This window comes from Ictalurus furcatus, chromosome 21, assembly GCF_023375685.1.
Source record: "Ictalurus furcatus strain D&B chromosome 21, Billie_1.0, whole genome shotgun sequence".
Classification (NCBI taxonomy): domain Eukaryota; kingdom Metazoa; phylum Chordata; class Actinopteri; order Siluriformes; family Ictaluridae; genus Ictalurus; species Ictalurus furcatus.
The window spans coordinates 17,994,323-18,019,532 of NC_071275.1; the positions used below are offsets into that span (position 1 = coordinate 17,994,323).

General features: G+C 41.9%; 1 protein-coding gene across 1 annotated transcript in view; it reads right to left on the bottom strand.

Annotated features, from left to right (window-relative positions):
- The window catches only part of adamts9 (ADAM metallopeptidase with thrombospondin type 1 motif, 9), a 61,906-nt gene that overhangs the window by 17,028 nt on the left and 19,668 nt on the right, over positions 1-25,210 (bottom strand). Inside the window, exons 17-29 of the mRNA XM_053652729.1 lie at positions 20,545-20,711; positions 19,771-19,900; positions 18,935-19,061; positions 18,338-18,548; positions 18,066-18,221; positions 17,044-17,205; positions 16,034-16,153; positions 13,498-13,605; positions 12,577-12,744; positions 10,896-11,168; positions 9,571-9,732; positions 9,108-9,275; positions 1,770-1,937 (exon numbers count right to left, since the gene is read on the bottom strand). Of these exons, the coding sequence (XP_053508704.1) occupies positions 1,770-1,937; positions 9,108-9,275; positions 9,571-9,732; positions 10,896-11,168; positions 12,577-12,744; positions 13,498-13,605; positions 16,034-16,153; positions 17,044-17,205; positions 18,066-18,221; positions 18,338-18,548; positions 18,935-19,061; positions 19,771-19,900; positions 20,545-20,711 (2,120 nt within the window). The remainder of the gene's footprint in view (positions 1-1,769; positions 1,938-9,107; positions 9,276-9,570; positions 9,733-10,895; positions 11,169-12,576; positions 12,745-13,497; positions 13,606-16,033; positions 16,154-17,043; positions 17,206-18,065; positions 18,222-18,337; positions 18,549-18,934; positions 19,062-19,770; positions 19,901-20,544; positions 20,712-25,210) is intronic.

Consider the following 25,210-nt stretch of genomic DNA (forward strand, 5'->3'; position numbering starts at 1 on the left):
GTTGAAAATTGCTTTTTCCATTACTTACATAAGGAAGAAAACACTTGGGGGTGTGCTGTAGTATGAAAAGAATCAACGATGGGGTGGTGTGATGCAGCCCGACATGAAGCGAGTTACTGTTACCACCCTGACGTTGATTCATTTCCTATAACAGCAAATCCTGAAGCGTTTTATTCCTATTACGCCACGCCATTTTTTCCTTTTTAAAGCACGCCACGTCATACAATTTTATCCATTTATAAATTGCAAGAAGTTCAATTTAATGTGGAACGTCTGCGATTGTTACTATAGAAACCATAACGTATTAGAACGCGCACATAAATAGAAATCTCCCACCAGCTTCCAATCCATGAGGGTGAAAACTTCCCACATCTTTTCAACATGCCCCCTCGGCAGCGCTAACTGCCTCGGCATCTGGGGAGACGTACACCCGAGCTAACAGCTGGAATGCGCTCTGCCATGTTCATCATAGACTCCTAAAGCCCATCTGCTTTGCTCTTCTGCTTCTCCGTACGATAACACGAGACGACGCACGGACAGCTCGTCCGCGATTCTCACACGTGCGCGCGCGGCTGAGGTGTGTGCGCCAGATGTGTGCGCTTTTGGCTCTACCCTGAGCGTTCCCAGTGCTCATAGAAAGATGAAGAGAATTACTGCTCGCCAGATGTTCAGATGCACATTGAGAAAGGTGCTGTCTTGCCTGTCTCCATCTCTCTTACTCTCTCTCTCTCTCCATCTCTCTCTCTCTTTATTTCTTTCTGTCTCTCTCAGGATCGGTCTGACGTTCAGCATCGACACATGAAGAGGAGAAAGAAGGGAACAAGGCTTAAGCAAGGATCTTATTTATAAACTGTCCCTGTTATGAAATGATTTGATCCTAATTTTTTATTTTTTTTTATCTTATGTTAAATACAAATGAATATGTGCTTGATTCTGATTGGCCAGAAGAACAGGTGTTGATTCATTTTCTATAACAGCATGCTCTAACAGTTCTTCAGTAGTGTGTTTAGATTAATGCACTCGCTTGAATTCATTATTATTTATATAGTTACATCTTAGACAAAGACTCGTACAGCTGACGTGCGATGTAATCGTATACATCACTGATGTAATGAGTCTCCAGTGTCAGCGCTTTGAACAGTCTGATCTAAAGCTGGACGTTTTTTCACCGTGAGGAAGTCTTCAGGACAGAGGAGTTCGTGCTTCTTTTTTGAAGTTAATAAGAGAAAAGAAAAAAAAAAACTCAACTCAGCTTGTCATGTTGTAAAGAAACCGGAAAGCCCTTCATTCTGAAGACGTAAAAAAAAAAGTTAGGGCTTTACCTCTGACTGATCCAAAAAGTGCTGACACTGGAGACTCCTTCCATAAAGTCAAAATAAACGTCAGAGCTGCAGTTACAGAAAATTACTCGACACCTTCTGACCAATCACATTCAAGCATTCGACAGTTCTGTGCTATGCTTCTCAATATATACAATAACATAGATAATATTATGCAATGAGTTGCTATCGGATACCAGAGCCTTATGAATAATTAACCAGCTGTTAATGTAAAGATATAAAGATATTATAATCACTAATTATAATGCCTGCTATCTATTTACACCAGACAAACGGAAATCCAACTCTAATGCTATTGACATATTCAAATCCACGAGTGTATAGCCTACTGTGTATCACTCCACTGCATGTGAACACACTAAAAACATTCTGGAAATGTCATAAGAGCTGTCCGTATGTACGTGTGATGGAGTGTGTGTGAAATTTTACCTCTCCCCAGATGCTCGTCCTCCACTTGAGGCACTTCCCACCTTTGCAGGACTTCTCCTTACGGGGGCGGGGCAAGTGCAGACAGTTCTCTTCGGCTGTTGGTTGGCCAGAGCGGCTGACGCAGGTCACGTTGCGGCGTCTGAAGCCCTTCCCACAGGAGGCGGGGCACTACGATGAAAAAGAGAGAGAGAGAGAGAGAGAGAGAGAAGGAAAGCCATGCAGGGAAGCAATTAGTCATGTTTATAGAGTGACCTGTCAGAATTGTGCTCTTGGATGGAATTATGTTAAATCAAGAAGAAATAAAAAAAAAAATGAGGTCGTGATTTGGTAGAGCAGTTTTGGTGATTTGAGAAATTGTCACATATTAGTACGTATCAGATGACCCATCTGTTGATGATGTTAAATGTGAATCAAGTCTTTTATAAATCCTGAAGATATTTCCAAAGAATAAAATTGAAAGAAAAAAACAAAAAACTTGAAGAGTCTCCTGTAAGCAGTGATATGTATTGTGTGTTCAAAGTAAGTCTAGACACCGTCTCGTATTGCTTCTAGATGAAAAATATTGCTTGTTAGCCACAAAACATGGCTACAAGAAACAAGCTTTCTTTTTTTAAATGGTCCAGGTTCAGTGAATACGGTGAGTAGTAATCCCCGCCTCCTGTGACATCGCCGTTTAGAGCCTACGGACCCAGCAGCTAATCAAAGGCGCCGCTCTGATGGTGGATGAATGCGATGCGACAGGTCTACGAGGTCTACAAATGCACCGCACAGTGGGAGCAAGAACCCGGATGAACTCTGACATCTTTACTTTGACATGAAATCACAGTAGTGTACCTTTCATTGTGATTATTACTAATAAATATTTATTTATTTATTTATTTTATTTTATTTTATTTTTATTTTTTTTTAACAAAGCTTGGCAGTCTTTCTTTATCATACACCATACACATCATCAAAGGGTTTAACAGCAGCATAAGATCTGTCCCTGCTCTCCTTAATGCATTACACACGAATGAGTGAGTGTGTGTGTGTGTGAGAGAGAGAGAGTCTCAGCTGCCGATGTGCATATTATACACCATTTCACAGACACATGATGTCACATTCAATATCATGTACATTCACTATAAAAAAAACGCTGTTGCTTTTCTCTGTGAATATTTCCTGCATAATGCATAATTAACTGTATAATGCAGTTTTAAAAAAAATAAAATTAAATAAAAAAAAAAAACATTTAAATTTTTTTTAAATGAGGAGACTGCATAATACAGGCTATATTTAAAGACAACAGACATAATTAGTTCAATTAGTTCATAATTAGTTTTTTTTTTCTTCCAAACTTTCCATTATAAATGATCAAAATATCATTTGAATTCTATTTTTTCTATCTTTTTATTTTCTCAGAACAGACGGGAAGAACGCTTCGAATGCAAATACCTGGTTTGGTGTGTATGACAAAATGCAGAAGATTTTTGTGTGAGTGTGTGTGTGTGTGTGTGTGTTTAAAAAAAAAAAAAAAGAAAGAAAAGAAAAAAGAAAACCTCCGTTCTTCCCCGAGGGACCGACAATCCTTATAGATGAAATATTCGTCCTTAAAGTCCAATGAAGGACTATAAAGGAGTTTTTAAAGGTTATTTAAAGATGGATTACTGAAGGTTTGATCACATTGACAGTATTTATACCCTGAAAAAATTCCATTTTAGCACCATTTTTGCGCGTAAACTCACTAACTAGGACTTCCAACGAAGGCTCGTGACATACGCTAATAACAGAGGTAATACACTACTTTACTTAAGCGTGGTGTTCATAAGCCCTTCATGACTGGCACGTTATGTCAACTTCAAAAAACATATCCGAAAAAGTATTCTACGAGACAGTATGCTCATTATTACTAATAGCGGTAACACTTCATAAGCCCTTCATGATTGACATAAACCGACATAAAGCTTTATAAACATTTACAAAGGTTTATTCCAACACGTGTCAGCTGACGTAAAGAGTTTTTTTTTTGTATCAATCGTTTATATCAGGTTGACATAACGCACAAGTCAAGTGTAATTACCTAATGTCAATCAAAATCGACTCAAAAGGATTCAGACGTTATGTCAACTTGACATAATAGAGTCTGGTAATGAAGGTAACATAAAAGAGATAACACTTTAAATAAGGGTGGCATCTAACGGGTGATGATTGACATAAAAACTGACATAAAGCTACATAAAGGTTTATTCATGTTTAGTCCAACAAGTGACAAAAGAATTTTTTGTCAGTCTTTATGTCAAGATGACATAACACATGAATTAAGTGCTAAGGGTGACCTGTGTATAAACGTCATGACAACTAATTTTGTAGCTCAGTGCATGGAAAAATAAATAAATAAACAATCAAATAAATAAATAAATACATTTTCCAATTAACCTGAGTTACAATGTCACTTATTATAATGTTCGAATGCATGGAAAGTGTCGACCTTATGTCAACCATAATCTCACAAGACCGAGAGCGTTATGTCAGCATGAAAATGGAGAAAAGACATACGCGCATGACATACGCTAATAACATACGCTGGTACACTTTACTTAAGGGTGCTTTGTGTAGTCAGAGGCCATGACATAACTGACATAAAGCTACATAAACATTTATAAAGGTTTATTCCAACAGGAATCAGTCTGTCATAGAGACATCAAGGTAAAGACAAGGTAACATAAAAGAGATAACACTTAAGATTTTAAAGGGTGATGATTGACAGAAACTGACATAAAGCTACATAAAGACTTATTCATGTTTAGTCCAGACAAGTGTCAGTTGTCATAAAGACTTTTTGTCAATCTATATGTCAAGTTGAGATAATATTATAACTCAGTGGACTTCTGGTTTGTCTATTAAGAGTCACTAAGTCAGCTGTTATAATGTTCGAAAGTACATCAGGCTAGGGTTAGGGTTAGGGTTAGGGTTATGTCAACCAAAAATCCCAAAAAGACTCAAGTAGGATGGACAGAAGTATTCTTTACAACAACTTGTAGTAACACGTTTATGTCAGTTGTCATGAAGGGCTTATGTAGCTTTTATGTAGCGTTATAAAAATGGCACGTGAGTAGAGTTTACTGCATCATCTGGTGCTTGTTATAGCAAGAGTTTTCTTCCTGTGAAGTATTTTAAGGTGGTATTTTTGTGCATGGAAGGTTGCCAGATCAGTATTCATCTTTTTAAATGTAGGCATTTTAGCCTGCACAAATTACTATTATATATTAAACATCAGGTCAAAGTACCTTACACTTCCTTTTCATCTACACGCCAGCGCACACATGTACTGTACGCTTGGCCTCCATGCCCTGCTCAGTGTTTTGTGCGTAATAGCTTTAAGGTTCGGTTCAATAAGCTGCATATACAGTAGTGTACAAGGGATGGAAAACAATCCAGGCCATACAAATCTTTAGGATACAGTGAATTCGAAGAAATTTTGCATTTTGAGGTAAGATTCTCAGGTTTATTCACCTCTAACGGACAAAAATGGAAAAACAAACAAACAAAAACAAAAACAAAAACAAAACAAAGTCCATCAATCCAAGGGAAATTTGAGTTCACACTGTGATCCGATAGAAACGGCGACAAACATGAGCGCAGGGGCCTCCGACAACCGAGAGATCTTTTTCCCATAGAGCGCATAAAGCATTTTCTGAGAAGTGCATCCACGCTGATTACACGTGAGAAAGCACGGGAAGGGGCCCGCGTCCGGATCAAAGGTCACCTCTGACCCCACGTGACCTCAGCTGACCCCCGCCATTGTTCTAGCACAGTGTTCGTTGGAGTGACTGTCAGCGCCACACCGGCATTGTGCTCCATTCGGAAGCAGACTGGCCGTACAAATCCCCTCGCTTGGAATTAGGGCAGCTTGAAAATGATTCTCCATTGCTCGAGTCATTTTTGATGAATAGAGGCTTCAGATAATCGGAGCCTGGGAATTTCAAGCCTTTTTAGGACCTTGAACCACACCTTTTACAGCGACGATCGATCACAAGTGCTAGCTTTCAATAAAGACGTGTCTCTACAAGAACTGCAAGCATGCTTTAATCCATTGACATCTTCAGCATTGTATTTTTAATAGACAGTTTTGTAATAATAATAATAATAATAATAATAATAATAATAATAATAATTCAACATTATATAATAATTCAACACGTTATAGACATGCTATGATCTACACCAGTCTTACGTTGATACCTACGTATATGTTGTATAAAAATATCTTTAAAGGAGTTTCCGACATAGAAAAAAACAAAACAAAACAAAAAAACCCCAAACAAATACGTAAAGCCTTTGTGTATACATATTAAATACGGACAATAGATTTAATACACTGAGCAGCAGAAATAAATACAAATACTTACATAAATAAACAGAGATTTCACCTGACACAACATTGTGTATTACTGCCATCAAGTTTGTAACTTTTCAACTGACGATATGAGGAAAAACACCAGAAATTTGACATCTGGCAACGCATCTCATGTTCATATTATACGACAATATCGAAGTCATAGAATTGACTTCAACTGATGATGAAGATGCTATTGGTTAGCATTAAAACTGAAGATCCAATGAATGTCAATGAAGATCCAATAAACTGTAATCCTAAATGGCAGAAACGGCACAAATATTGCTTCACGCGTTCAGGTTATAATATGTTCATCTACATCATTATGTACAACTTTTTCAAGAAGATTTTTTTCAGAACAAGCAGTCTAGGGCTGGAGAATACCAGAGGTAATTATCTTAATACAGCATTTTATGGAGGGGAAGAAAAAAAAAAAAAAAAGAACAGTTCGAACAGATCAAAGATGATAATGTTCGGTAACAGCCAGCAAAATGACATGATGGTCGTCGATAAAAACTTTCGTTCATCGCTACTAGCACGAACCCTTTTCACAACAAGGATCTTTAGCGCTAAATCAATTCCGTACAAATTCTAAAAGAGGCAAAATTTAGGCACAAACCATAGCTTGGCTAATTCAATGCGTTTTCGCAGTGTGTAAAAAAATAAAAAATGAGGCGAAACGAATTTTCCCCAAATTTGAACCATTCCTTTAAAGGAAATTACGAAAAGCCTGGGAAAGTGTTCAGAGCTCGTGTAAATGATCATGAGGTAGACGCTTATCACTGGCCAAGAAAAAGAATAAATCCTCCGGAGCATAAAACTAATCTTTGGGGAACTGCAACAACAACAACAACAACAACAACAACAACAACAACAATTTGTTTTTTTTTTGACATGTAAAAAACAAAAAACTGCGCTACAATCAAAAGAAACTTTTATAAACTATATAATATAGTATATACGACCGCTATGTACGAATTTGATATATAACCAGAAATCTATCTGCTTAATATGTGATGTTTGTAATATACAAAAATAAATATGAAAACATGAAGAAAAAAAAAAGAAATATGAATAATAATTAAAAAAAAAAAACAATAGCAGGGTGAAGTGTCCCTTGTTTTGTGAAAGCACCATTATGAGATTCAGAGTTGAATGGCGTACTGAGGTATGGTCGTGAGCGGAAAGTCCAGACATGGCGATCGGACCATTTACAATCAAATACAGGAGATAATACAGAAATAAAGATATCAGTATTTTCATCTTAAGCACCGCTTGTGAAATGTGCCGTAGACTTTTACAGTGTGTAATATAATATATACGAATACAGTCAGATTTCACTGTAAACCCACACCAGACGGATGCTTGCTCACGAATTAGAGATTAAGTTCATAACTGATAAGCTATAAATTGCGAGTACAGCATTTATTTAGTAACATTACAGCTTGTTAGTGCTTTATTTATTGTTCGAATATTCTTACGTTGCATTATTTCGGAAAATTAGTTTGAAAACGGTTGTTAATTCGACGTGTTCGATGTATAGTGCAAATGCAGACGTATTGGACAGCTACTGAATTACAGTTCAAATAAGCCGCTGGTAATCGAAATCAAGCAGAATAGAAAGGGCATTTCGATTAACGATTCAGATTTCAGCTGAACGAAAGCATTTAAAGACGTTTAAAAATGTATATAGTCACGAACAGCGATTAAGGGGTCCAAGCACTGTGTGATGGACTGGTGCGATGCCTTTTGTTTCGTTCCATGCTCATTTTAAAACATCTAGAATTCGTGTGATAGATGTTTTCATTTTCCGAAGGGTAATTTGTATTTTAATTATCAAGGTGCACACCTGAACGTTGGTGAGAAGACTTTCTGGACCATGCCAAAGCAGTGTGCCAGATTTCATAAAAAGAATGTGAACTGTTCTATGTACTGAAACAGACTTCCATGGCATGTGTAATATAATATAATATCCATCCATCCATTTTCTGTACCGCTTATGCTTCAGGGTCGCGGGGAACCTGGAGCCTATCCCAGGAAGCATGGGACACAAGGCGGGGTACACCCTGGACGGGCGCCAATCCATCACAGGGCACATACACATTCATACACTACGGACACTTTTTGGACATATAATGCATGTCTTTGGACTGGCGGAGGAAACCGGAGTACCCGGAGGAAACCGACGAAGCACAAGGAGACACACCGGGAGCCGCGGCGGGAATCGAACCCTCGACCCTGGAGGTGTGAGGCACACTTATCCTTTTAGGGCTCCTGCACCTCTGGTGCTTGGACCCCTAAACACTTCTAGCCTTTACACTAAAAAGCAACATTTCCAGAAACAGCAAGAATGTTTGAACACTAAAAAAGCACTAAGAATCTGCTAACGCAGCCAAGTAATTGGTGTATTCACTACATGTGGGTATGGCGCAGATTATTTCTGAAATACCGCTGTATTCGATCCGTCTCACTTTAGGATTGTGGGAAAAAAATTAAAATACAGGAATATGACCAGATAATTTCAGCAAACGACTTTCTGTACAACTTGATTTTTTTTTTCCCTGGTACTTTTTTTTTTTTTTGCATATGGAGTTCATGATGAAAAGTCCTCATATACAAAATCCAACGGATCTACAAACAAGAACTGCATATACGCTACATAACAATGTGTATAATGTTCTAAGAGAATGAGTAATGATGTAATGTGCTATACGCGTTTTTCAAAATCTTATATAATAAATTAAAAAAAGCTAGCTACAAAACTTCAACCTTGGATTACTTTGGCATGTGTGTAAGAAGCAGTCGTCACGGGCTAAGCAGCGATTCGGACACGTACTGTAAATACCACACTCTCGTTCTGTTCCCTTTTTGTATTGAACTTTAGCGAGAGCTCAGCGTGTGTTTGGGGTTAGGACGGGTGAAAGACAGGACGGACAGAGGGAGGAGTGTTATTACGGGCGTACCGAGCTCCACGGTTCGGCTCTCCAGTGGGAGCACGGCTGCATGTTGCACTGCTCTCGGTCAGGCGGTTTGTCCAGAATCTCGCAGCTCTGATCGCTAAAGCGTTCGCCGCTGGGACGCTGACAGACCACGAGGCGCGTCTTTACTCCACCGCCACAGGGTTTCGAACACTACAGACACACAGGGAAAGAGAAATAACGGTTTAGTGCGTTCTCAATCTGGTCACGTGACCTTCCAGGAAGACCAGCATTTCTACAACGGTAATTTCAACACGTTTCTTAATGTTCTTGCGCTTACGTCTCACCACAGCCAATCAGAAGCATTGAAAATTGACCCATATGAAAAAAAAAAAATGCTTTTATGTTCGAATACCAGCCAAAAAGGATACCAGCTTACTAGTCAGTCTATCATGTTAGTGAACAAATACAGTGTGTGTGTGTGTGTGTGTGTGTGTGTGTGTCGTACCTTGCCCCAGTTGCCGTACACCCACTGTGGACACGGTCCAGACTCACAGCCGCGCTGTTCTGCAGGTCGAACGCTCTCGTCACAGCTGTTAGCCGGGTACCCGTTCTCATCCTGGCACACCACCGCCCGCCTCTGGAATCCTCCGGCACACGTGCTCGAGCACTGAGGAGACCAAGACGGAAACGTCAGCACACACACACACACACACCATCACAAACACCCGCTTGTTTTTGTGACATTTCAGACATGTGTGACATATACATTGCACGTTTGCGAGCAGGAAGAACTTTCTACATTCTACATTTTCTAATCCTGAGTCTAACCCTAAGCTTAACCCTAAGATTTTTCTGCGCTGTAGTGTGGATGTAAAACCACTGCTGACTGTCATGTGATCCAGCCAACGTGGAGGGCGAGTTCATTTACGTTTACGGTATTTAGTATTCACGCTGGTCCGAAGCAGCCTACAGAAGTGCATCAAAATCCCAACGTCACGCTAGTATATACTATATACTAGTAATACTATCAAGCTAAAACCCTGTTAATGAGGAGATTACACAGAGTACACGCCTGTTGGTAACGTTTTACTGATATATAAACACAGCAGTCCTACAGTACAGACATATCTCACAGCTGAATATCTAGGAATAATACGTAGCTGAATAATATCCGTCTTGGCCTGTCGTCACGAAATAGTGCAAACGTCCTGGTTCAGGCAGGACGAGCAATGTTTATAAGCTTAGGATAGCCGTTTTATCTCATCGATGCATTTCAGGGTGGATTAGAACCACCAAAAAGGACAAGAATAGTTTTCCAGACGCTTTTGAATGTATCTGGTCTATTAACATTAACATCCACGTTGTGGTCGAAAGGAAGAGATTATAATGATGCATATACGTGTGTGTGTGTGTGTGATATACACTAGAAACACCCCCCGAAACCAAAAATAATATTTCTAAATCCGGTGCTCGCAGCATCCTTTTAGACAAGGACGACTTCAGATTCTATAAAAGAATCTTTTGAAAGAGCAGAAGCTATTTTTGGCTTCTATAAATACCTTCCATGGATGTATTTATAGATCGAAATGTCAAGACTCATTAGGGACACAATGGTCTTTATCTGTAAAGAGGAAATGCTGATGATTCGCAGTCTGCGGGTAAAGCGTCCACTGACCTGCTACCATCCAGGAGAAATGTTCTACGGACATGTCCTCCTCCGACGCTAAAACTAAAACGTTATCCCCTAAATCGAATCGAATTGTTTTCCGCTCAGATTGTCGGTGACGTATCGAAGCTTTAAGCAGAACCTTATCTCCATGTGATACTCACCGCTCCCCACGGTCCGAACCGCCACTGCGACTGCGGACGCGCCCCTCGGAGTCGATCCGCCCTGCCAGCGGGTGCGGCTTTTTTACGGGCGTCTTGGTTAGGAGGGAAGGGGGCGTGGTCACCGGGCCGAGACGGGCACTGGGGCATGGCGCACTCCTGCTCCGTCGCCGGCCGATCGTCCGCGTCACACTCGCTCACGTCCACCACCTGATCGCTGAAGTTCACGCAGAGAATCTGACGAGCAGCTTTACCCTGACCGCAGGAAACAGAGCACTGTGGACACAGAAACCACATCGAATCGGTATAGAGACGGCCATCTCGGTAGAAAATGTAAAGCTTTCAACCGGAAAGCTGCCGTTATGGAAAATGAATCAATACCTTCTGCTCTATTCTGAGTTCGGATAAGTAGCTTAAGACCTAGCTATATAGTGAAAGGTAAATAAATTCATATCGGATCGAATCGGCGCTTTTATTATTCATTTTGGTCCATATATACAGACGTTTACACACGTATATACATACACACACATACATCTGGGCGGTGGTGGTGGGGGTATCGGTTCTTTGAGAAGCGACACCTGATTATGTCTTTAAAATGTGTGTAATTAACTTTAGTTTCATGATGTTTACTTATTAGGGTTTATTTTGCTTACGCCAGCACTCTTCAGGCCCTAGAGGCCGTGCTGAATCATTAGAAAGTTTTGTGGCAATGAACTGGTTGTAGGCCTGTGTGCTCTGTGTGTGTGTGTGTGTGTGCGCTGTGTTTACAGATGTTTCCCATCAAGAGAGTCGTGCTGATACGCCCACTCACACACACACACACACACACACACACACACACACACACACACACACGAGCAGCCATATGCAGAGAGGCCAGAGGAGGGTCTGTGTGTTATTTATGTAAGAGATACTTAGCGTAGTTCTCCAGGAGGACAGTCGTTCCCTATACAATCACATATACACTCCAGCTACCTCCCTTCCTCTCGTTTAAATGCCCTGATTGCAGCCTATCAGTGATCAACGTAGAAGTGAAGCTGCCCTGTCGACTTAGAAGTGATATAAGCAGGTTCGTGTGACTAATCACACCCATAACACTGCCTTGTAAGGAATGATTATGTTGAGTTCGTGTCAGCAGCTAAAGCACAGAACTGCAAACAGCAGCATAAATCCCCTGAACTCGTACGGTACCGTCATACCAAATCATCCCGTCGTACTGTATTGTTTCCAGCCAAACAGACGAACCTCCAGGTGAGTCTCAATCAGCTGCCTAGGTGGTGAATCGGTGTACGGGTACTGGTAAGGACCCTGGCTGGCTACACATTGGGACACCGATGACTCAATTTCCAGCGATACGACTACACACTTGCGTTGTAAAACGTCCCCACCGGCATTTATCACCACCAGGCAGGATGATATATTTCTGAAGTGTTTTTTAGGGAGAGAACGTTCCAGTGCACTGGAAGGATTTCGATTGAGACAGCCTATTGACGCTTTGTGGGCGTTCCCCAGCATTAAAATAACAATATGTAGCGATATAATGTTATGATAGTGTTTAGTGCAGGCCTAGATCACTCTGTGAAAAGTCCCCCAACTACCCCCCCAACTACCCCCCCAACCACCCCCCCCCACCCCCCAGCCTCGACTTCAAGTACGGTAGAAGACGTTGTCGTTGTCATACCTGAGACCATTCCAGAACCTTCCACTGACCACACGCCAACACGGAGCACACGTCCGTAGCGGGAGGTTTGGGGAGATGAGCACACCATGAATCCTCCGCCACGCCGCCCTGAGTGTCACGACAGCTGACATAGCGCATCCGTATTCCCTTCCCGCAGGTGGCGCTACACTGTGGCGTAATGAAAGACACAAACGCTTAGATCAAACACACACACACACACACACACACACACACACACACACAAATGCCTTCATACATACAGTACGTTCCAAGTTAGACATGCAAGCACGTAGTAGCTATAGTAAATAATAGCTAAGGAGGTTTAACGTCACCTCTCGATTCTGATTGGTCGGAAGTTGCTGATTAAGGTTTATATGAATATTAATGAGCTCGTTCTAATATGTTATGATTATCGTTTCAGCTCATTCACAGGGGCTTGTATGGCGGAGGTGTTCGATTAAAGAACGTGTGATCGTTGATATGGTGACTTTTTTCTGTAAGGAGTCTCCAGGGTCAGCGCTTTTTCAGGACAGAGGAGTTTATTCAGTAACAAGAGGCTGATGCGGGAACATTTATTTATGTAAGTGATCGCAGGGACTGATATAATGTTTTGCACAACATTAAATGGAACTATAAACAGATAAAAAGTGCAAGGCTCTGTTTCTCAGGAGGTAAATAGGGCACGTGTTGGTAAAATGCTGTGGTATAAGAGGAAGAAAACACTTCAGGCATGCTGTTCTACGATAATAATGAAAAGTAATGGTAACAGTAACTCGTCTTGGCGCTCACCGAGCCATCGCTGACTATTTTCCTAAAGCAGCACGTCCCCAGGTGTATGCGTAATATTTATTCCGCGTGTCAGGATTGTAATAGGATTTACCTTGATACTGCATAAAGGAAGGGAAGGCTGTGATGTTGTACCTGAGTCCATGATCCAAAGCGCCACTGGGTTTTGTGGCCCGGATGAGGAACCGGCTTGGTGTCTGGGGAAACAGGATGGGTGACGGGGCACGGCGAGACTTCGCAGTCCTGTGGAAAGAAAGAGAAAGAGAGAGAGAGAGACATAGAGAGAGTGAGACAGTGAGAGTGAGAGACAGAGAGTGAGAGTGAGAGAGAGACAAAGAGAGAGAGAGAGAGTAAGAGAGAGAGTGCAGTGAGAGAGAGAGAGCGTAAGAGAGAGAGAGAGACAAAGACAGAGAGAGAGTAAGAGAGAGAGAGAGACCATGAGAGAGAGCAGTGAGAGAGAGAGAGAGAGAGAGCATAAGAGAGAGAGACAAAGACAGAGAGAGAAGTGAGAGAGACAGAGAGAGACAGAGAGAGAGAGAGACAAAGAGAGAGAGAGCAGTGAGAGAGAGACAGAGAGAGAGAGTGAGAGAGAGAGCGTAAGAGAGAGAGAGCAGTGAGAGAGACAGAGAGAAAGACAGAGAGAGAGAGAGAGACAAAGACAGAGAGAGCAGTTAGAGAGACAGAGAAAGAGAGACAGAGAGAGAGAGAGAGAGAGAGAGACAGAGAGAGAGTAAGAGAGAGAGAGAGAGAGCAGTGAGAGAGAGTAAGAGAGAGAGAGCAGTGAGAGAGAGACAAAGAGAGAGAGAGCAGTAAGAGAGACAGAGAGAGAGACAGAGAGAGAGCAGTGAGAGAGACAGAGAGTGAGAGAGACAAAGAGGGAGAGACAGAGAGAGAGAGTAAGAGAGAGAGAGACAAAGAGAGAGAGCAGTGAAAGAGACAGAGAGAGAGAGAAAGCGTAAAAGAGAGAGAGAGAGACAAAGAGAGAGAGAGCAGTGAGGGAGACAGAGAGAGAGACAGAGAGAGAGCAGTGAGAGAGACAGAGATGAGAGAGACAAAGAGGGAGAGACAGAGAGAGAGAGTAAGAGAGAGAGAGACAAAGAGAGAGAGAGCAGTGAAAGAGACAGAGAGAGAGAGAAAGAGTAAAAGAGAGAGAGAGAGAGAGCAGTGAGAGAGACAGAGAGAGAGACAAAGAGAGAGAGAGCAGTGAGAGAGACAGAGAGAGAGAGAAAGAGTAAGAGAGACAGAGAGACAGAGAGAGAGAGCAGTGAACAAATCTGCAGTTTAGATGATAGATTAATATTTAGAGAATGCAAATACTAATTTCTGAATATATATCCGATCATTACTGACTCTCTCTCACGCTCTCTCTCTCTCTCTCTCACCCACCCACACACACACACACACACACACACACACACACACACACACACACACACACCCATCTCCAGGCCTGCAGTGTTCAGGGTGGGCTGCCGTGTCCCAGACTTCACGCCCAACTGGCCGGCATCACACGGCCCGACTCGCTCTGGATCACCGCCTCTGACGTGGTCATTCAGAAATGAAAAGCGAGCCTCACTGCCTCTCTCTACCTTTCTCCCCTCTCCTCTATACACACACACACACACACACATATATATATATATATCTCCCTGCCTGTCTTCCTGTCCAACTTTTCACTCCTTGCTTTTATTCCCGCTTTAACACTTTTCTTCTATTCCCCTGATTCAATATCGTCTCACGTAAACCCGTTCCCAAAACTCTCGCGGACCCACGGCCGGTGTCTCGTTTCCAACCATTACACCTCTTTACACTGCCGTTTTTGTCCTTTTCACTCGTTTCACACATTCAGGAGAAAGAAATGCTACACTTCTACCAGGAGCTTGTTGGCACCGGGTCAGAGGGTTTGTCCAATTGACACTAATTTCATCTGAATGCTCAAGAAAGAAAGAAATCACTTGGGGGGACCACACCAAGACCACACCAAGTTCCAGACCATCGCAAGGTTCATTTAATAAAGCACGAAGTACGTCGTACATCGCAGTACTTTTTGTCCATTTATAGTTACGTTCAATGTTGCTGAACGTCCACGAAAGAAGTGTTTTATTCCTCACATTCTACTGAAAACTATTACGATTTTGTCCTCCGCAACGTTTAGGACATTAGCTTGAATAGTTCCTGGTCCAAAAAGTACCTAAAATAGTTCCTGGTCCAAAAAGTACCTAAAAAAGTTCCTGGAAATGTAGAAACATGGATTGGGTTTCTTAAAAAAAAAAGAAGAAAAAAGATCCGGGGCTCATGGCAAAGCCTTACTTGAGCTAAGGTGTGAAATTTCACACACACACACACACACACACACACACACACAGTAACTTTATAAGCCACTTAACACGAAAAGGTTTCTGAAACACGTCTCACTTTCATTTTAACAAAGGTTTAAATCCACACCAGCGCGTACTAACATGAACCCGTGTGTGTGTGTGTGTGTGTGTGTGTGTGTGTGTGTGTGTGTGTGATTCTCAAGCGTCTCTTTCCCGCTGTGTCACATTTGAATGATAAATAATCTAAGTATAAAGATTTAACAGTTTCGTATATTAGTACTATTGTATAAGACAAGAACGACTGACACACACACACTCACACACACACACACAGGAGTAAATGATTGTCTCACCTGTGTGTCAGTGGGGCGTGTCGCTGCGTTACAGTCAGTGTCGTCCCTGACCGAGCCGGACGAGCTGACGACACACTTCACAACTCTTCTTTGATAGCCGGGGCCACAGGAGGTGGTGCACTAAAACCGCACACACACACACACACACACACACACACACAAACCAGAAGACAGACAGAAAGAAAGGTCAGCTAGGGACAACAGTCAACAGTTATATGGTTCTATCCTCTATCCAGCAGGATGGAGGAACAAAAGGCAATGAGCTCTCTCTATCTTCCTCTCGTTCCTTTTCCGCCTCATTGAAGTCGATGAAATGAGGTCAGGCCCGAGCGACGGCGTTTTTCCGTGCGGCTCCATTTAATGCCTTCAAACGTACGTTTCAAGTGATGGATCGGTCCGTGCTACGGGAAAGTCTGATCTCCGCCATACTCTCGGACTTGAATGGAAGTTTTCGACTCCTTTTATGTGAGGTTGTGTGTGTGTGTAGGGCCTGAGCAAATATCGCTGGCTTTTCACAAGGTTTTCACATACAGACATAAAACGCTTATGGTTGCAGCTTGCACATAATACACTCACACACTCACACACACGCACATACACACACACACACACATACACACACTCTCACATACACACACACGAGTGCAGATGCTGTATACAGTCAGTGATTGATGGGTTTTATTTTGTGTGTGTGTGTGTGTGTGTGAGAGAGTGTGCGTGAGTGAGAGAGTGTGTGTGTGAGAGTGTGTGTGTGCGTGTGAGTGTGTGTGTGAGAGACTTTGAGAGTGTGTGTGTGTGTGTGTATGCGTGTGTGAGTGTGTGTGCGTGTGAGTGTGTGTGTGTGCGTGTGTATGCGTGTGTGAGTGTGTGTGTATGTGACTGTGAGAGTGTGTATGTGTGAGTGTGTGTGTGTATTCGTGTGTGCGTGAGTGAGTGTGTGTGTGTGACTGGAGAGTGTGTGTGTGTGCATGTGTGTGTGTGCATGTGTGTGTGTGTGTGTGTGTCCTCACCGGGCCCCAGGAGCCGAACTGCCAGGACGCACACTCCTGCTGCTGACACGCCTGCACCGACTCCGGTTTGGCCGAGCTGCAGAAGCGCTCGTCTAGCCGCTCGTCTCCGAACTGACACCACGTCTGACGGTGTTTATAGCCTTTCCCACACGTCACCAGGCACTGCGCACACACACCCATCACATCAACACGTTCCTTTGTGTATTATACTCATAACAGGAAAGTACTAGGATTGTATATAGAACAATTCAGATTAAGATACGTTAATTCGTGTCCTTGCATCACGACGATAAACTGTGATAGCTGTGAACTGCACATTGGGCGTGTAAAATATATATAAACATTTACACACAATATAATTGACATTTATGTATATGGATAGCCAAAAACTCCCACATTAATAAGCATAATACATAATACAAATATGTATGCAAGAGCGCCTATAGGGCATGTCATCTCATTTGGTTGAATGTAGGAGCACCTATAGGGCACGTCATCTCATTTGCTTGAATATATACATATATAAATGTATACACATAATATAATTGACATTTATGTATATGGATAGCCAAAAACTCCCACATTAATAAGCATAATACATAATACAAATATGTATGCAAGAGTGCCTATAGGGCATGTCATCTCAATTGGTTGAATGTAGGAGCACCTATAAGGCACGTCAGCTCATTTGCAAGAATGTAGGAGCACCTTTAAGGCACTTCATCTCATTTTCTTGAATGTAGGAGCACCTTTAAGGCACATCATCTCATTTGCTTGAATGTAGGAGCACCTATAGGGCACGTCATCTCATTTGCTTGAATATATACATATATAAATGTATACACATAATATAATTGACATTTATGTATATGGATAGCCAAAAACTCCCGCATTAATAAGCATAATACATCATACAAACATGTATGCAGTAGCGCCTATAGGGCACTTCATCTCATTTTCTTGGATGTAGGAGCACCTACTAGTTTAAGCTTGTTCATTAATTCAGGGTTTAAAGTCTATACCTCTGACCACTCGCCAGTCCTCCATTGCGGACACGGGAACTCGTTGCAGGGCTGGACTACGAGTTTGTCCCTCGAGTTGCATTTACTCTCATCGTTCTCAGGCGACATACACGTGGCGCTCCGACGGCGTGTCCCCCCTCCGCAACTTTTTGAGCACTACGCACAGCAAGCAAACAGAACAAACGGATGTTTTAACATGCTCATTGTTAAATACAGTAGTTATACGAACACTAATGAGCCGAAGTGTGAGGTCGACTGATTTTCATCCTCACCTCCGACCAGGGCGAGTACTCCCACACGCCGGGGTTACAGTCACCATGGCAAACCTCCTTATTGTCAGGTTTCTGCAGGTGGCTGCAGTTTTGCTCATCAACTCTCTGGGTTTTGCCATCATTACGGTTGTATTTTGCGCAGTAGATTTCCAGCGTGCGGTAACCCAGTCCACATGTAGCCGTGCACTCGCTCTTACGGGCCACGTGCCACCTGGGAAATGAAGATTAAATTACACCTTCCCTTTCCCAGCTGTAGATCGAAAAACACCACGAAATGATCCAAGTGACAGTTTGAAATCCGTGTCAATGGTTTAGACCAATACAGATTAAAGCTCATAGATGAGAAGAGCTTGATGAAATATTGAATTAACAATCCATAACTATAACAGAGAAGGAAGTGGCAACAAAAGTTACCATTAATAGTGCTTTCTGTTGACATGTTCTGGCCACATTGGCTTCCCAAAGTTTCTAAACAGTAATAAAGGCCACTCCAGGGATTTGAACCAACAAACTTTCGGGTATTAGTACAGAATCGTATCCACTGAGCTACCGCTGCTCCGTTGCTGTAACTCTGAACCTGGATAAATAGCTGAATACCTGAGTTCACAGTCTGTGTTGCACGGTTCTGTGAAGGCCTCCGGTCGAGGTGAGCCATGGCACCTTTGATCCGAAACCACCATGTGGTCCAACTCACGATTGCACAGGATTTTCCTCTTACGCTCCCCTGAGTGATGCAACAACAAACAGATACACACTGATATTTCATCCACATTAAGATATACGTACACATAATCGTTGCATCCATGAAAAAAATAAATAAATAAAACCTTCGACTCCTCTGCCTTGAAGACGTTCCCGTGTTGAAAAATGAAAAGTTACAGTGTTGACACTGGAGACTCCTTCCAACGACGCTAAATAAACAACTCCTTACGCTATCGATGTTGTAGTGTCATTACAGAAAATCAATCAACGCCCGAACTGGCAAATCAATTCGGGTGCTGTTCCAATCTCTGAATCTTTTCTTGCAAAGGAAAAGCGTATATATATATATATATATATATTTCTTTTCAGGGTATCCAAAGATCAGCTCCTACGCGACGGATTTGCAATCTCGGAATATTCCGGGCCAATAGATTTCCATCAAATAGCTCTAAGATTGTGTGAAGGCGGGAAACCCCGAAGCCCAGATGTTTGGCCAGTGTGCAGCCTTACTGTTTCCAATGGCCTCATTGACCTCAACCTCTCTAAACTCCCTCACAGGAGACACTGAAAAGACTGTAATGGCAGAAGTCCTGGAGAACCCTGACGTAAACATACTCATCTCTCATCCCAAGCGTAGCAATACCATATCACCAAACGATTCAGCCAACTGTATAGATAGCAATGTAAAGAGAATATTTTTAACAACAAGGAACATTACAAACATTCCTTACCTTGGCACAGGCGGCTACACTCCTGCCACGGGCCGTACGCGTCCCAGATAAAATGTTGAGTCATGTCTTCGATGGGAATGTTATAGGAATACCTGACGTCTGGATTGAACAGGTTACCTACAGACAGAACCTGTGAGAAACGTAAGAGAGGGCGAGAAGACGAAGGGATTATGATCCTCGAATGTATTTTAATAATGCAAATACTCGCAATATCACAGTAACAAAGTACCGAGGATGCTCGAAATACTTCCAGAAAAGTCTTATCGTTTCTATGGAAACCAGTTACACAGGGATTTGTAGGATGGACAGTGCACATGACTAGATCGCACGTGAATGATGGTTTCTAGCTATAACATTAAATGTAACTATTAACGGATAAAAAGTATGCTGTTTCGCTTCTTGAATAAATAAAAAATTGTAATTGTCGGCAAGCCGCTGTGGTATCAGAGCGATAATAAAACACCTCGGGGTGTGAGGTTTAACAAAAAATAAAACTTCAGGGTGTTAACAGCAACTCCAGATCACACTACCCTGTTTTTGTTGTGTATTTTACTATTACAGCTCAGCGCAAGTGATTTATTCTGTATGAAATCGTCCGACGTTCCCAGAACTAATCTCTTCTCATTTGAATATACAGCTCCTTTTCAATTCGAAACAAAATGCCAAACAGAAACGGTCACTTCAGACAAACCCCTCAAATCCTTCATGTGAAAAACTCAACGTGTGTCATTATATTTCGGAATTCCAAAGCGGTGGAAGCGGCTCGGCACGGACCTGGATGACGATCTCCTCCTCGATGCGGTCGGTGCAGTTGAGTCTCTCGACGACGTGGTCGGAGCCGCTGTACTCCAGGACAGCTCTCCCGACTTTGACTTCCCTTTTAAACATGCTGACCACAAAATCTCCATTCAGTAAATATTCTCCACGACTGTTGGCCACGGCTGGGGAACAAAGGAAAAAAAAACAAACAAGAAATATCAAATCAGAGTGCGTTTATTGACACAGATTATGACTTGCCGAGTTGTGGCTTGATCCAAGGCCAGATAAATACTCATCTGGAAAACTTACGGTGTAAGCCTAATAAAGTATACTGTTATATCACTTTTATTACTAGTATTATTATTAGTATTAGAGATGCATCCAGGATGTTTCATCAGAAATAGTACAGTACATCATGATAGTACTGAACATGTGTCAAGAAAATGTTATTGACTACGTTTACATGGACAGCAGTAATCTAATTACTGACCTTATTCTGAATAAGACAGTATTCTGATTAAGGTGTTTACATGAGTCGCTTTTAGAATGCTATTTTCATGTTCCCGTGTTACATGTTATAGACCATAATTAGATTAACGGCACACGTCATTACATCCCCACGCCACACCGTCCGACGTCCCTCCAGAATTTCACGTATCGACATACAGTTTGTCTTCGTTATGGGACCGTATACAGTTTTGGGTGTTTTTATTAAAAAATTTTACGAACGCTTCAAGTGAGGTTAATTATTTGTCATGCTGTACATGCTAATAGACGACTGCTTGAAGCCGTGGGCTGCGTCCCAAACCGCGTACTTACCTACTGTATAGTAGCCGAGATACATGTATTTCGCCTGCTATAGGCCTAAAGAGGGTAAGTACGCGGTTTGGGACGCAGCCGTGCTCTCTTGTTTGCAGTCAAACGGTTGAGCGCTGATCGTGTCCTGTCGCAAAAATGCGGTGAAAACTCTCACACGACGTTAACAGTGTGATTAAGGTGTGTACATGTCTGTAACGCACGTCCATAATGCGACTAAAACAGAAATCCTCCACACGTCTTAATTCCATTTGTGTTTACTTCGAGTATGACCTTAATCGGATTAAGGTAATTAAGAATTGCTCTTTACATGGTAGATTCTTAACCAGAGTATCGTCTTGTCATAAGGTATAAGAGCCAATCGTGTTCCAAAATGCAAATACGGCACATGCAACATCAGTTTCCTAAGAAAAGGGGAGGAGCGAGTGAGATTTTCAACATGTACGCACATAGAATCATGATGAGAGTAAAAGTGTAGACGCTTCTTTGCCTTATTTTTTTTTTTTTTTTTGCAAAAAACAAATCACAGGTTTATATAAATGCACTCATTCTAATAGTTAAAAACACAGGGACACAGGGACTTTAGATTATTTCGCATCTATGGAAAGAGTCTCCACTTTCCGTGCTCTGTGACAACCAGGTTAAGCTGTAACCCGTACGATAAGAGAAACGACCTTCTTTTATGGCTGTTCCACGCCATTAAACGTAACCATAAATGGATAAAAAGTCTGCTCAAATGCGTCGTTCTTTAATGCGTTTCAAACCGCTGTGGTATGAAAGGAAGAAAACACGTCGAGATGTTATACACATTACCGTTATTGGAAAAGAATCGACTTTGAAGCGGTAGCTGTGACTCACCTAACCATCGTAGATTATTTTCCTATAAAGGCACACCCCCAAAGTGTTTAGCGCCTCATGTAGTACACGTACGTTGGAAAAAGTCTAGCTAGATACATACATGCAAAGAAATCATTTTCACTGCGCATTTCAGGCGTGGTCCCAGCAGAAATTGTGCACGTTTTATCGACAGTGCAACGAAGCTAATTGGGCTAAAGGAGTTCGGCATTCCTCGGAGGAGCCGGCTGTTCCTTTAATGCACACATTCATATCCACTAATGCGATTATGTCGCTTATTTCCTGCATTACTTTCCTCACCATTTCACACATCACAGATCCCAGAGACTTTCCGTAAACCTGCAAATCTCACACACACACACACATACACACACTCACACACACACATTATCATCATCTCCAGGGCACAGTGACCTACTCATGCTACAAGCTGTGGACAGGATCTGTTTTTTTTTTTTTTTTTTTCTCCTGAGGCTTACAGAAAGTTCCGGCCCATTAAAAGTATGAGCATGTGCTCAGCACACGATTTGCACACTAGACAGCTGGCTGGAAGCCGACTTCCTCAAAATTAAAGCTCTCTCCGATCAAACACACTCGGCTGACTCATGGAACCACTCGAGTCACATGATGACACACTGGACTGTCGTACTGAGCACGAGGAATTTCCTTTTCTGTAAAAAGAGGCTCGCCGGTCCACTTACACAATAACACGGGACCGCGTTCTGAGCACGGCACTAGTGATAGCAACAACCGGGACTGTTTGCAAGATTAAAAAAAAAAAGGTAGCTCATAGCGAGGTGGGAAACGGATGCAAAAATACTTCTTTTGGACGCTCATTGCGGTCTGGAAGATTTCTTTTTCATGCTTCCTGTTGGAAAGTTAGACATCACGCGTGAAAAGGATGCGAAAAGGATTTCTCCTACAAAGGAGAAGTAATGATGGTTTATGCAGGCAATAATGTAGCAGACGGGAAATGACGTGTTATTTGACTTTTGAGTTTCTTTTTATTTCATTTTATATTAGAAGGAGGTTCCCATCTAGTACCCAAAAGCACCCTGTTAGTAGAACTCCTTAAGAAACCAGAACCACTGACCATCCGAAGGTCATCACTATCAGTGCAAGAGACGTAACAAAAACGTACACTTTTTTGGAAATATAGAGTTTTTTAAGGTTCCTAAAGGGTGTGTCCCCTTTTAAATCTGGTTCCAAGTAAAATAGCCCAAATCATTAACCATCTAAAGAACCCTGGAGGAACCCTTTTGTCTGAGAGGTTATAGTTTAACTACTATTAATATCATAGACAAAACAAAAAGAGTACTTTTAGAAATAAAGAGTTCCTTTAGGTTCTTTGGATATTGGGGTGGGGGGGGGTCTTTGGATAGTTAGGGGGTTTCTTTGAATGGTTAGAGAGTTCTTTGGATAGTTAGGGGGTTCTTTGGATAGTTGGGGGGGGTTTGGATAGATAGGGGGTTCTTTGGATAGTTAGGGAGTTCTTTTGATAGTTGGGGGGGGGGGTTGGATAGATAGGGGGTTCTTTGGATAGTTAGGGGGGTTCTTTGGATAGTTACAGGGGTTCTTTGGATAGATAGGGAGTTCTTTGGATAGTTAGGGGGGTTCTTTGAATAGTTAGAGAGTTCTTTGGATAGTTAGGGGGGGTTTGGATAGATAGGGGGTTCTTTGGATAGTTAGGGGGGTTCTTTGGATAGTTACAGGGGTTCTTTGGATAGATAGGAGTTTCTTTGGATAGTTAGGGGGGTTCTTTGGATAGATAGGAGTTTCTTTGGATAGTCAGGGGGGTTCTTTGGATAGTTACAGGGGTTCTTTGGATAGATAGGAGTTTCTTTGGATAGTTAGGGGGTTCTTTGGATAGTTACAGGGGTTCTTTGGATAGATAGGAGTTTCTTTGGATAGTTAGGGGGTTCTTTGGATAGATAGGAGTTTCTTTGGATAGTTAGGGGGGTTCTTTGGATAGTTAGGGGGGTTCTTTGGATAGTTACAGGGGTTCTTTGGATAGATAGGAGTTTCTTTGGATAGTTAGGGGGTTCTTTGGATAGATAGGAGTTTCTTTGGATAGTTAAGGGGGTTCTTTGGATAGATAGGAGTTTCTTTGGATAGTTAGGGGGGTTCTTTGGATAGTTAGGGAGTTCTTCACATTACTCAAAATTTGCATCTTGGAACCTCTTTCATAAGGAAACCCTGGCTGTAGCTTCTACATCTAAGAAGGGTCCTAGATTTAAGATCATTTCTTTTCAAGACTGTACAGAACAGCTAATGAATGAACCTTTAATGAAATATAAAACGAGTGTTCCGCTAAAGATCTCTGTACTCTAGAACAATGGAAAGTTCTTTGATTTGTCCTGCTTGAGGAACCCTTAACGGTTCTATACAGTACATGCTCAACGTTAAACCCCTTTGAAATATCCAAAGAGCCTTAGGAAACTCCTGAGAGGTTACCATTTTGTATGATCTGTCACATTAATAGTGGAGAACCTTTAGAGCGGGTTCACATTTAGGAGGCTAAGAACTATTACCTACACGCATGCGGGTCTAGTTAGACGTCAGCTCGGCACGTCTAAAGCCGGAAAATTTCGCTACGTAATGTGCTAGATCTGCAATTTATGTCTGGCAGATATGCGTTTTGTGATATTAATGTTTGTTTACAATTATCAAGACCCTTTCTATTTAGATAATACATAAACAATCACATTTATCAACCACAATATCTATATCATGTCCAAAACGAATTAAAAAATAAATGCAACATGATGCAGACTCATCTCCACTTGCTTTTCTTTCAGTGATTTGCCTTGCAGCGTTTTTGGTGTACTACCCCTTTAAGAAAACTTATACACACGCAGTTAAGGCTAACTACGGCACGTCCTAGTAGTCTAATTTTGTTCCAGTCGCTCGACTGCTTGTCTCCTTTTTTCCTCTGAACCCGGAAGTCTCTATGCTATGTGCTATCCCAGTACTCAGGCAGACGTGTGGAGGAAGCGAAAGTTTCCTACAG